The sequence below is a fragment of the Taeniopygia guttata genome, chromosome 11 (genome assembly GCF_048771995.1).
Source record: "Taeniopygia guttata chromosome 11, bTaeGut7.mat, whole genome shotgun sequence".
Classification (NCBI taxonomy): domain Eukaryota; kingdom Metazoa; phylum Chordata; class Aves; order Passeriformes; family Estrildidae; genus Taeniopygia; species Taeniopygia guttata.
In genome coordinates, this window is record NC_133036.1 from 4,487,003 (window position 1) to 4,499,619 (window position 12,617).

The following is a 12,617-nucleotide window of genomic DNA, read 5'->3' on the forward strand; positions in this document are numbered from 1 at the left end:
ATGTTAAATGCAGAGGCTTAAAAGTCTCAGTAAATGCATATTTTCATTCTGTAAAACTATTAATAGCTCATAAAGCTTTTTCATTTCAGAAGTATTTGGTATGTTCCCACTTGGAGTCTTGTTTGTATATGTCAGGTCTGTTGTGGAGGTTGTTCTGTGGTATTGGAAAGGATGGAGTTCTTTTTATGGGCATTTTTATGTTTTTGTTGGTTTTTGATATTTTTTTTAACAAAGGGCTTCCTTTTTCCAGACTTTCTAAATCATATGGTTACAAAACCTCTGTTCCTGAATTTTTTCTTTCTTAGCTTTGGTAATACTGGCTGGTCCTTAACGGAATTTCCAGTCTATGGACATTCAGGGAAGAAGCAGGTTTCCTTTATGTGGAAAGAAAGAGAAGAAAAAAAAAAAAAAACCCTCTTATTAAAAAGAATATTCTTTTGAAGAAACTGTTGGACCTTTCTTCTTGGGACATCTTGTGTAAACAGCCTGACCCTTTTCCATGTACTGCAAAAATCTACAGCAGTTGAAGTGTTGGGAAGATTTTTGATGACAGGCAGAAGAGCACACGTGGGCTTCCTCAGCCCACCTTGCCAGCCTGTCAAAGCTTCACACAGTGGGTGTGTTATCTCCCAGCCAGCCTGGTTCTTCCCAGTGTGCCCCTGTCTCCCTCTGAGTCAGCCAGAGCAGACTGATGGGCTGAATGGGAACAGGACCATGTAGCCAATGGCACCAGCTTTTAGGGACAGGAATGATTCTGGACTTCATGATGCCCCAGCAGAAGTTTGGTCTGATATCCTCTTGGAAGTGGTGTTGCTTAGAATCAATCCCACCTAGTATGGACTTGGACTCGATGCGTGGTGTATTAGCAAAAATGAATAGTGGGAGGAGAATGGCAGTGATCCCTAAGAACAGAGAAGGATGGGATGGGTTCCTGGCTATGCAAAGGAGGCTCGTATTGATTGGGAGGTTCTGAGCTGCTCACTGCTGCCAGAGCCACGTTCCCCCTTCCCCCCATTCTTCCCCACCTTTGTAGGTAATGTGTCAGTCAGAGCTGAGTTACCTCCTTTCTTTTCAGACTGAATGTGAATAACATCCAGGAGACTTGCCAGAAGAATGCTGCCTCAGCCTTGGCTGTGGGGCGGAGGGATCTCGTACAGGTATGCCGTGGAATCTGACCTTTTCCCTAGCATGCTGTGCTACCCTGCAATGGCTTGTGCTGTCACCAACACCCAAACACCGCTGGGGTTCAGCAGCTCCATCAGGGACTCCCTGGCTGGTGAACCTGGCCTGTGGAACGGCCGCCAAGGTGGTCCCCACCTTGCTGACTCTGGGCATTGAGAGATTCCTTCTGAGCACTGCACACAGATTCTTTTATGCCCTTTGCCAAACTCAGTGAAACACATTTTTCAGGGAATTCCTGTAGGCAAAGTGAGGAATGCAGTCTGCTTTTGAGTCATCAAATGGAGTAACTGTGCACAGAGTTGCCTAGCTGCTGTCAGCATTTTGATTCGTAATTTTTTTCGTACTTATGTTCTTGTTCCCATTGTTTGGCATTCTGCTGGCACTGGGTACTAAGTGCAGCTGTCTTCTCCCAAATGAGCCTGGGCCCAGGGGCCCCAAAATAGGGGTGGCTATTTGCCTTCATCTAAAAGTAGGAGAAAAATGGCTGTTGTGGCCCATGCTTTTCTCTGTGATTAGTCCATTACAACAGGCAGAACATTTGACAGGACATGGGAACACCTGAAAGAGATGGGAATTGGCAGTGCCACAGGAGCTGTGCACATCTCCTCAGCATTTGGCTCTTCCTAGAGCTGGATAGGCAACATGCATAGGCTTACCTGATCTAAGCAGAAGCTGACTCAAGCTGTTGTCTTGATTCTTGGTGGGTTCTGCAACACCAGCAGAGAGAAAGTAGGTCTAGTTCCCCCTTGTCTGTTCTTCTAGCAGTCTGGTTTGTCCACATTGGACCAGAGTTCGGGTGGAGTAACTTCAGCAAGATTTCTCTGAGATAACTCTTGTTTCTTGCTTGGTCTTCCCTGTCCCGTGTAACTCCAGCCTGCAGTGCAGCTCACAGCAGAAATGCAGGCTTGAATTGCAAGTTACAGGTTTGATGTGCTCTGTAGCAGTGTAGGAAGTGGAATCTTTCCTGTTTGCTTTCTGTGCACTCTCTTACGCAGCCCAGTCCTTGTTTCAGTTTCTCTTCTGTTCCTCTCTCTGGTTTCACGGGAAGCAGCTTTGGGATTACTTTTTCTGGCTGTTTGTACTTGGTGCATGTGTTTTTTCTTTATTGTCCACATTGTCAGTTCTCTGATTTCTGCTGTCTTTTTAGCACCATGCTCTTTTTCCTTTCCTGCTCCTTTTTTCATGCTAAATTAAGAGCTTTCCTTTTCCCTGGAATATTCTGTCCCGTTTTTAAAGGCACAGCAGAAAAAAACAATCCTAGATCAGTGGTATAGAGACTGACAAGATGGAATAATTTTCAGAATAGAGGGTGATAATGAAGGAGAAATTTCATGTGAAGTGCTTAAACTTCTGAAATAGAAAAGGCAAACAGTGTCCTGTCCTGTACCAAGCTGCATTAGGAGAATAGCGCTTAGTGATACCACTAATGAAAGGATACTTCTCATGCAAATAATGATTTCCCAATAACCTTTCTGCCACCAGACATCTCTGAACCCAAGAACTGTATCAAATCTAAACCCTTTTGATGCTTGTGAATATAAAATGCACTAACAGACTATAGACTGTTCTGCTTTTGCATTTAACCCAAACACAAAGTGAGTGGGACAGTTAAAGCCTGGTTTTGTGTTATTCTCTGTATTATTTGTGACACAGAGACTGAAACTGTTCCCTGCTATCAGGGAAAAAAAAACAAAACCAAAACAGACAAGCTCAAGCTCCATTATTATCTGTCTGTCTGTGTGTGAATTTGTGCACACCTATGCCCTGGGAGTGTGGTTAATCCTAATTGTAGCTTTGCTACTTTTTCTTCCTGTCTGCCAGGTTTGGTCACTGGCCATGGTAGCCACTGATCTCTGTCTTGGACCGAAGTCTGACCCAGATTTAGAGATACCTTGGGCACAACATCCATTTGGACGTCAATTACTGGAGTCCTTGTACGTGTCTGAATGCTGGGGAGGGCTTGGGGAATGGTTGCTGAAGCAGAGCCCTCCATAACTATGTATGTGTAAGGAGTCATTTCATATTTGGGGTAGTGCCACAGCATGGATATTTTTCCCATCTCAAGCCTCTGATGCATCACAAAGGGAAACTCCAAATGTGTTTCTGGCATACAGGAGGTGGCCCTTGACCTTCCACCTATCACTCAGGTCTTCCTTGGCCAGCATTGGGCAATAGGCCAGGCACGGGTGGAGCTCTGCTTTCCATGCCCAGAATGCTTGACTTGGAGATTTGGGTTTCCTGCTCCCCACTAAACAAGCCTGTTTGTGCAGGCTCTTTTTCACCTTCAGATTCCCTGTTGTCATCTGCCTTTATTGGGAAGTTGCTCCAGTGGCCACAAAGCTGAGTGTTAGCTACAAATGTTTTCCAAGTGAATCTACTCAGGAGTTACATAATTCGTGACTGATATTACTTGTTAATCCATGCTATCTGGAAGTGCAGGATTTGTGTGCTGTGCTTTCCATACTGTTGCTTGGCCAAGCTCTCTCCTGCTGCATGGCAGCAGTGGGGGCACAGCACAGGTTGCTCTTTATCACTCTTAGCCTTCAGATCAAACTGGGAACTTCCTAGCCTTCTATAAAACCTGCAGCAGCCATTTGCCTTGTGATCCAGGTGCAGGACACTTGCACCCAGAGGGCTTTATGAAAAAGATGTTGTGGATGGGAGTGAGTCTAATGGCTCCAGCATTGCATCAGAGCCCAAGTACTGCTGAATTCCCAGAGCTCCCATCTTTGTTCCACCAGTTAAGGCATGAACATTTTCAGAAGGAGAACTTGGCTTCTCAGAGGTGTGATAGAAAAGCCAATCCAGTCCCTCAGTGCACATGTCTCCTGTGGGCAGTCGTGACACCCAAACCTATGTGTGCAACAGGCTTGAAATTAGCTGCCCTGGAGTCTAAATGGTTTTGCTGCTGACACTGTCTGACACTGTCTTTTTCATTTCCCAGACTGGCTCATTACTCACAGCTCCACGATGTACAGACCCTGGCCATGCTCTGCAGTGTGTTTGAAGCCCAGTCCAGGCTCCAGGGGTGCCCCAATTCTTGTGTCCCCTTTCCCCAGCGTGCCTCCAACCTGGCCTCCCACAGCCGATACGTATGATCACCATTTCTTTCCCATTTGTCTTGGATATCTTTGAATGTCTCTCATATAGATGACATTATTTATTCTCCTTTCCCCCTCAACAGCCCAGCTTTACTTCCTCTGGCTCCTGTTCCAGCATGTCAGATCCTGGGATTGGCACTGGAGGCTGGAGCATAGGTATGAGACTTGGTAAATAAAGGAATCTCCCACCCTTCCAGCCAAGGTTTTAGATAGCTCCTGTGGTGGGGAAAAGAGGGAGTTAGTACCAGCTGTGACTGCAGATGTGTTCTGCCAGAGCAGCTCTGTTGGGTTTGGCCAGTATGGTGTGACTCCATGGCTGGAAGTGAGCAGGCCTTGCAGTGTCTGTGTCAAGGCTCCTGCAGTCCTGCACCTTCTGACTTCAGTAGATACTTCATTCAAAAACTATCAAAAATGGCCTCAAAATGTCATCAGCTGGCTAATTCCACAGCATTCGGGGGAAAAGCAGTGCTAGGCTTTCTTCTCTCACTGGAAGAAACACAGCAGTTGGAAAGACTGAGTTCTTGGTGCTATGAATATCCACAGAGGCTTTTCACTTTGACAAAGGTGACAAAGGGGGCTCTGGTGTCAGAGTTGAAACTTTTGGCAGATTCCTAATGATATACATGGCCTGGGGCAGCATCAGCCCTGTTAGCACCACAGCTATAACTTTTCAGTGTGATATCAAGGCACATGTGACATACGGAAGAGGACAGGATGGGGGTTAGGGGAGCGGATAATCTTTTGTAGCAGTTATTAGCAGTCGTCTCCCTGCCCCCAGGGCAGTACCTTGCATGCAGAGGCCCCTTTACGTAACAGCAGTCCTGGTGATGAGAGTCCTCCCTGTCTAGGAAAGAGCAACCCAAGTCTGCCCAGGAAAATGTTCCCAAGCAAACTCCATGGGATTGATTGCCTGGTTACTTTTTGTCTAAAGCAGAAGGCAAAAGGGATTCCTCCACATCAGATTTCTCTGCATGGTGATGCCCATTAAGTCCTTTCACCAAAAGTGTCATAGGAGCACTTGGCAAGTAGAGACTGGCACATAGTTCTTGGAGGCGGGGCAGTGTTTGTTGGAATGCAGAGAGTGGTAGGACAGAGATAGGACTGAAACACGGGGCTGCAAACCTGTGAACTTTGATGTCCCTTCCTGAGTCCAGTTGTGAGGGGGGAAATGCACTCACAGCCTCTTGGTGTTTGCAGCAAACAAAGACACAGAGCAGACCTCCACTCCTTGGTGTGAGTCTTCTCCAGATGACTTCCGCTACGGAAACCTAACTTATCCTGATCCTCGGGAGAGGGAGAAGGACCAGCATGAGAAAAACAAAAGGTAGGTTATCACATGCCTTGGGGGTATTCAGAGATGCCTTATTTGTGTCTCAGTCACATGGAGCTCCATGGCCAGGTCTCTTGGTGCTGTGCAGTACCACACCTGCCCCTAGACCTTGTCATTCACACAATTGCTTGAAGAAGCTTCATCCTGCAGATCAGCACTGCTGGGCTGGGCTTACACATGATGCATCCCTAAGAGGCCATGGTGGGGGCCCCAAAGGACAGTCCACCCATAGAGTGTGCACCCTGGAGTGTAGAACAAATCAAGGCCAGAGCAGTTTGTATTCAGCAATGTTTCAGCAACCCGTGGGAAGTGCCCTCCTGCATTTCCAGCAGTGTGAGATGGTTGCATAGCCATTGCAGGAAAGAGAATTGCAACCAGAGTCTCTGAGAGTCAATCAGTTACAAGCCTGTTTGTTCCTCTAGGTTGCTGGATCCTGCCAACACTCAGCAATTTGATGACTTTAAGAAGTGCTATGGAGAAATCCTGTATCGCTGGGGCCTGCGAGAGAAGCGGGCTGAGGTTCTGAAGTTTGTCTCGTGTCCTCCTGATCCCCACAAGGGAATTGGTGAGTGTCTGGTCCAGTTGCTCAGGCAGAGCCACAGTTCTGCCTCTGGGAGCTTAGGAACGTGCAATCTGCAGGGCAGCATATATTGTGAATGGAATGGACAAAGTTTATCAGAGAGATCCACCCAAGTGAGTCACAAGCAATTAAAGTGGTTATAGAGGTGTAATTGAACCTTGGTACAAATCGTTCCACAGGATTAATGATGGCAAACCAATTATTTAATATGAATAAAATATGAAGAGTTTATTTAAATTGATGAATATAATGATAATCATTAGACTAAAAAGGCCTTAATCAGAATTATTTACCACACAGTATAGAAAATTAAAACTAGAAATACAGTGCACTGGTTATTAAATAAATAATATAAAAGCTAGCTTAATAATTATCAGGTAGACACTGATGTCCATCCATAGCAATGACCATGGACAAATCTCTCTCACTGAGCTTTGAGGAGTGACCTTGAGGGGTGTCCCCACCCAAGGTAAGGATCTTCACACACATCTAAAGGTGTGTTAAAAATTTTCACCATTTAAAAATGGAACTGGTCTTTACTTTATGGTATGAAGTGATTAACTGTCAGTCACACAATTTTAGATAAAATGTTGTCTTGCCTGCTCAACAGAACATGCTTTCTTTTTTTAATAAGATGCTGTCAGCTCTTTGGTTTCTTCTTCTGTAAACATCTGCCTCTCCCTTCCCTGCCAGAGTTTTCACATCCCTGTTGATGTCAGCCTTGATGAGGAAGCATTTGCCTTACCTGTCCATGAGATGGGTCTAATTTGGGGTAGTGTGATCAAGCTGGTTTCAGCATTCTTCAACACAAAGAACAGCAGGGCCCTCCCTGTTCAATCCATCATTGATAACTTACAAGTAAGGCAAAATCCAAGCTGTTTTACTCCTGCTTAGGCAGAGCATTCTGCTACATGGATAAAGTGTCAATTGGTTAATGAAGTGCCACAGCAAATGTGGCTAAACTCTCTGAGAGAGGTTAGCTCTGCCAGTAAATGGATTTGACTTCACAATTCTGGGTGGAGGTGAGGCGTTCAGATGGTGGTTCAAGGGCTTTGTAGACTGTAACACCTCTCCAGGAAAGCTGGAAAATTCACATACTGCCATGCAAGCAGTGCTCAGCTCTGTGCTGATGAATGTCCTTTTTTCCCTCTGAGATGCCCTGTCTTCATCTCTGATCCTGGGCTGAAGTGTCCTTGTGTTAAAATTGCAAGATCTCTAACTAGGTGAGCTAGCCAGCCAAAAGAACTTCCCTCCCAAAATACTTTCAGCAGCGTGGATGCCCAGCTTAAGGACAGCTGCCAAATTGTATTCTTCACAGACCTCTGGGAACAGATGTGCTTGACCTGGGAGGGAGAAAAACAGGTGAAGGATGCCAGAGAAACAGCAGTAGTCTCACCTTGTCACCCAAGACAAGCTCTGGGGAGTAGCTGGAGTGAAAACAAGTGACTTAACCCACTGCCTTTGCTCCTCCATGGCTGACAGTCTGATACAGGAGCATCAGGTGGGCTCTCTGATGAGAAATGGAGACTATTCTTGCTTAGTGACACTTCATAGTGGTAAGAGGTGGATGAGACCAGCAGGAAGCTTTCATGAGTCAGTGTCTCCAAAGCTTGAAATCCAGCTCACATTTCCAGCAGACAGCTGTAGCCATCAGGGGAATTGGTGGGCCAGTCAGTGCCTCAGTGCTCCAGTTGTCCATTCCTTTGATCACATGTGGAGAACAAACCAAGATCTCTAAACACCATCCGCTCTCCATCCTGCTGGAGCTGTGAGGCAGTGTGAGGGGCTGTACGCAGGGCTGCTTTATCCACAGTTCCAGCCCTGATGTCCCGCTCTCCATGTGTTCCCTCCGGCAGAGTTCGGCGTGTACTGCAGCCACTGCCGCAGCGAGGTGCGCGGCACCCAGTGCGCCGTCTGCAAGGGCTTCACCTTCCAGTGCGCCATCTGCCACGTGGCCGTGCGGGGCTCCTCCAACTTCTGCCTCACCTGCGGGCACGGAGGCCACACCAGCCACATGATGGAGTGGTTTCGCACCCAGGAGGTCTGTCCCACAGGCTGTGGGTGCCACTGCCTGCTCGAGAGCACCTTCTGAGCAGCGAGGACAGCGAGCCACCCGGGAACTGACTGAATATTTCATTCCCAAGCCATGTTGAGTCAGCTCTGCTCCACTCTGGACGAGATCGCCACAAGGAGCTGAAGCAGGACGTCCTGGTAGTGTGCTGTGGTGATGTTTACAAGTGCTTCCATTACTCTTACGCTTCCCAGGTTGCTTTCAGACCAATTTGACCAAATTCCCTGTGTCCATTGCTGGCAATGGATGTCAGAACTGAAAAATTGCTCTCTCCTGCAGAAGGGTGTGTGAATATTGGTTAGTTTGGGATGAAGAGGTTTTTGAAAGCTCCCCTGGAAGGGGCCCACCTGGCAGACACAAACTCGCTTCAGCAATGTAGAGTCTTTTCTAGGTGCCTCCTTACACGGGTTCAAACTGAGCAAAACAATTGATTTACACAATTAAAGCAGAAATAATTCTCAAGCAGCAGTAAGCTCTGAAGGTGAGTTGCAAGTGGCGCTTGAAGAGGAAATAGTCCATGGAACTGTGCTCAGAGTTTCTGTGGAAGCAGCAGGGTCCTTATTTTGAATGGCTGTTTACATCGTTTAGATTTCCCTACAAAGCAAGAAAAGGAAATGGCATTTTTCAGGATTACATCTCAAATAATTTCTGCTCACTAGTCAGTACCTGTGAAAAGCCCAGACAAGCACCCAAAGGTCCCTGTAATTAGTTGCTTCTAGCAGTTTTAGTACTGTTAGGCTTTAAGGTGTCTCCATCTCCTGCTCTGACCAGGTGATAAAATGCACTTTAACTTGTCCCTGTCTTGGTGTGACACTTCTGGTCACTGGGAAATGCATATGCCTTTTGAGTTTGGGATCCACACTGTCTTTAAGATGTGGTGTTTTGGAAAGCCTTTGCTCCCTCACTGAGAACACACACGGGACACTTACTCAATACAGCTCTTTTAGGCTGTTGTTTCCAAGCTCTATGGGGAAAATTAGGGTTAATTTGAGATTTTCTGCTGCTGGAGTGACAAAGCTCTTGAACAGGGAAGCGGCAGGTTCTAGGGAAAAAGGGGGTTTGGAAGAATGGTGGAATCCATGGAGGCAAAAGGTTTATGACTTTCCTTACTGTGAAGCATCAACTGGAGAATGTACTGATGGATCTGTCTGTTTGGGGCTGTGCCTGCCAGGCACTCCCAGCACAGGGATGCTGCTGTGCAGTGTGTGCACACCTGGAACGTGCAGCCTGTGCCTCTCCAGGGCCGGCTTCAGCCTGAGCTTTGAATTTGGGCAAATGTGTGCTCAGGGATGAGCCAGCTGGAGCTATCCCACCTGTACCAGCTCTGATCCCTTCTCCCACACTTGCCTGCTGAGTGGTGCCATGTGCCATGCCTGCTCTCAACCCCTGTGCTAGCTCAGGCAGTGGGATCCTGCTGTGGAATAAACAGATGATGTATCTTAAACAATTAAAACATTAAAATTATTTTTTTAAGTGCTGTTCTGATAGAATGTGGTGTTGTTCTCTCTGTGGGGGCCCCCAGCAGCTCTCCCTGCACCCCAAAGCAGAGGGCTCGGTAGTAGCAGAGCCCCACAAGAGCTAAGCCGCTGCTGGGTTCTGGCTGGGACAATGTGCTGGGAGCAGACTGGGAAGTGCCCGCGGTTGTGATGCTCCTCTTGGGAAAGCACAGCCGAGCGGTGTCTGAGCTGCCGGCACAGCCAGGGCCGCTGCAAGCTGCACGCTGCTCGCTGCATGCTGCAAGCTGCTCGCTGCAAGCTGCTCGCTGCATGCTGCATGCTGCTGGCTGCTCGCTGCATGCTGCTCGCTGCTCGCTGCAGGCCGGGGCGGCCCCGGGCAGCGTCTCCCCCCGGGCGCTGCGGGTCCCGCCGGCGCCGCCGCCGCCGCGGGGACAGCGCTCCTCGCCGGGAGCTGCAGGGAGAGGGCTCCCGCCTCCCTTCGTGACAGCCATTCAGCCTGCAAGTATTTTCATTTCCATGCTTGAGTGCTCCTGTAGCTTGGAAGGGAAAGGAGATTTGTTATTTAAAGGTGACGGACCGACAAATCGTGGTATTTAGTGTGTTATTACAGTCCATTACGGTCCATCTCTGTAGTATGCGAGTGCCCCTGAGGCGGAGCACGGCCGGCACTTCAGAGGAAAAGCCCTTGCCGTGGCTGTTTGTGCAGCCCTGCACAGATAGGTGGAATTTCCCGGATGCTGCCAGCTTGTCTCTCGCCCTGCAGCGTGGCTGGTGGCTGCTTTGGGAGCAGCCCCACTCCGCGCGGAAGTGACTATTGCAAGGAAACACGAACGGCTTATTCCTGCCCGAAGCGAGAAACGTTGTTGCCTTTGCTGTGCAGGGCAGCGATAAATGGTCAGAAATGGAGCATGGTGGTGCCCCACAGCAGCCCTTCCTCTGTGCTGCCCACCCCCGACTGCCTGTCCTCGTACCCACCCGCTCTCTGTAATGTCTTGGTACCCAGTGAGGCCACACCTCACTCTGAATTTCAGCTTTAGAGAAGGGAGAGGAGGCAGGGACTGCTCAGGCAGTGAGCGTAGGCCAGACCGGCTCTGAGGATGCTGCCATGATGAAACCAGGTGAATTGGATAGAGCCTTCAGCTGATGCAGTGCTCAGGAGAGTGGCCAGTCGTGCTGCAGAGCAGAGGATGCCCCATCCATGGTTCCTGCTGGAGCAGGAGCAAGGAGGCATTGGATTAAACCAGCTGCTCTGCACCAGGCAGGAGCGCTCTTTGCGCACAGCAGGAGAGGTGTCAAACCACTTCCCTCAGGGCACCCCCGGTGCCACGGGTTTGCCAGGGCTCCAGGAGTGACTGGACACTGCCAAGGAGAGGAGCTCCATCTCAGGCCACCTCTGTCCAGAGAGCCCAGCCAGCGGTGCTCTGCAGAAATGCCCACGCACCCCACGCCTGCTTTGGCACCCTTCCCAGGCTGGTGCAGAGGAGGATGCCGAGGGTGGAAGACCTTAGGTCTGACCCTGAACAGCTGCTTGCCAAAACTTGCTTCAACTGCCTGCCAAGTGCATCCCAGGAGCTGTTACCTGTGTATCCATTAGCTTTCTCAAGGACAGGGCTGGAAGCGGGAGAGGGCTCCCACAACAACCCACGCTGTGCCCTAAATGCCACTGTCAACATTTTAAATCCTATTTGTTTTCCTACTGAGGGTGTAACAAGCGTGGTGTGCCTTCCCTATCCCCACTGAGGCTTTCCATGTGCACAGAAAGAAGTTTAATCCCTGACGACCAAGTTTGGCGGAGAAACAAACAGTGTTTAGCAGAGAGGAAAACCTTTCCCATGCATGCAATACCAAGCAGAGTCTGTATTGGCCTCCTCCTCCGTGACGGCCACAGCTCCATTATCCCAGCATCAGCCCCTCCAGCACTGCAGGGCCTAATCCTGCCCCAAGCCCAGCAGCACATTCCTGCTGTCTTCTGTGTGCCAGCCCCAGCGTCTGTCTGTCCGTCTGGTGGGGAAACCAGTTTAGGAACTGATGAGCAAAAGCCACTTGGCTGCTCTCATTCCAGCCAGGCTGATCAGCAAACCAACTACACTTCCTGATCCTGCTTGTCCTGGAGCTGGCATGGACAGGGAGGAGAATACCAGCAAGGACAGGCATTGGCACAACCCTCTGCTGCCGGTTTGATCCTGTTAACTGGTGTCTGTTGTACAGTTTGGTCCCAGTACTGTCCCTCTCCCAGTGCCACCCGTGCTCAGTGCATTCCTGCTCTGCAGGTGGCAGGGTCCCCCTGCTGCCCCATTCTCACTGCAGAGCTGGGGACTGGCTCACCCACTGCAGGGACACCCTTGTGCCTTGCATGGGGGGACAGAGCGCCACCACAGCGCCCAGGAGGTAACATGGGCAGATGAAATGTCAGCTCACAAGAGCTTGGTTCATATCCCTGAGCCCTGCTGTGGCACATTTGAGGACCACAGCTCTCTGTGTGCTTGGGAGAGGATGGCAGCAGGGACCCACAGGTCACCCGGCAGCTTTGTGGGCTGGCAAAGGCTGGACCCGCCTCTGCCATGAGTGGTGATTACAGAGGGTGGCCCTTGGCAGCCTGTGGCCCCAAACCCATGGTAGGGCTGGGCTGCACAAGCAAGAGCAGCCAGTGGGGACTGGGTGATGGGATCACAGCCAGGTGTCCCCTCCATCTCCTCCAGCACCGCACAGAGGGATAGTGGCCACTGCACCTGAGCATGCTTGGAGTCTGGGGTTTCTGATTTGGAATTGGGTGTAGTGGCCTCCAGCTGAGAGCCCCAGCTCATTCAGATCTGCCCCCCCCTCCCACACCTTGCCCTCATGCTCATCAAAAAATCCTCAATGTCCATCCAGAAGCCACCCTAATGCCCCAGAGAGC

General features: G+C 49.5%; 1 protein-coding gene across 3 annotated transcripts in view; it reads left to right on the plus strand.

The window, feature by feature from the left end:
• The window catches only part of WDR59 (WD repeat domain 59), a 48,930-nt gene extending 39,195 nt beyond the window's left edge, over nucleotides 1-9,735 (plus strand). For 2 of the 3 annotated variants that reach the window (XM_030282452.4, XM_030282453.4), the window contains 7 exons: nucleotides 1,076-1,157; nucleotides 3,004-3,116; nucleotides 4,127-4,274; nucleotides 4,367-4,439; nucleotides 5,481-5,607; nucleotides 6,036-6,178; nucleotides 8,050-9,735. In XM_030282452.4, the coding sequence (XP_030138312.4) occupies nucleotides 1,076-1,157; nucleotides 3,004-3,116; nucleotides 4,127-4,274; nucleotides 4,367-4,439; nucleotides 5,481-5,607; nucleotides 6,036-6,178; nucleotides 8,050-8,285 (922 nt within the window). In that variant the 3' untranslated portion in view covers nucleotides 8,286-9,735. The remainder of the gene's footprint in view (nucleotides 1-1,075; nucleotides 1,158-3,003; nucleotides 3,117-4,126; nucleotides 4,275-4,366; nucleotides 4,440-5,480; nucleotides 5,608-6,035; nucleotides 6,179-8,049) is intronic. The other variant, XM_072934328.1, reaches the window with a different exon arrangement.
• The last annotated feature ends 2,882 nt before the right edge of the window (nucleotides 9,736-12,617 follow it).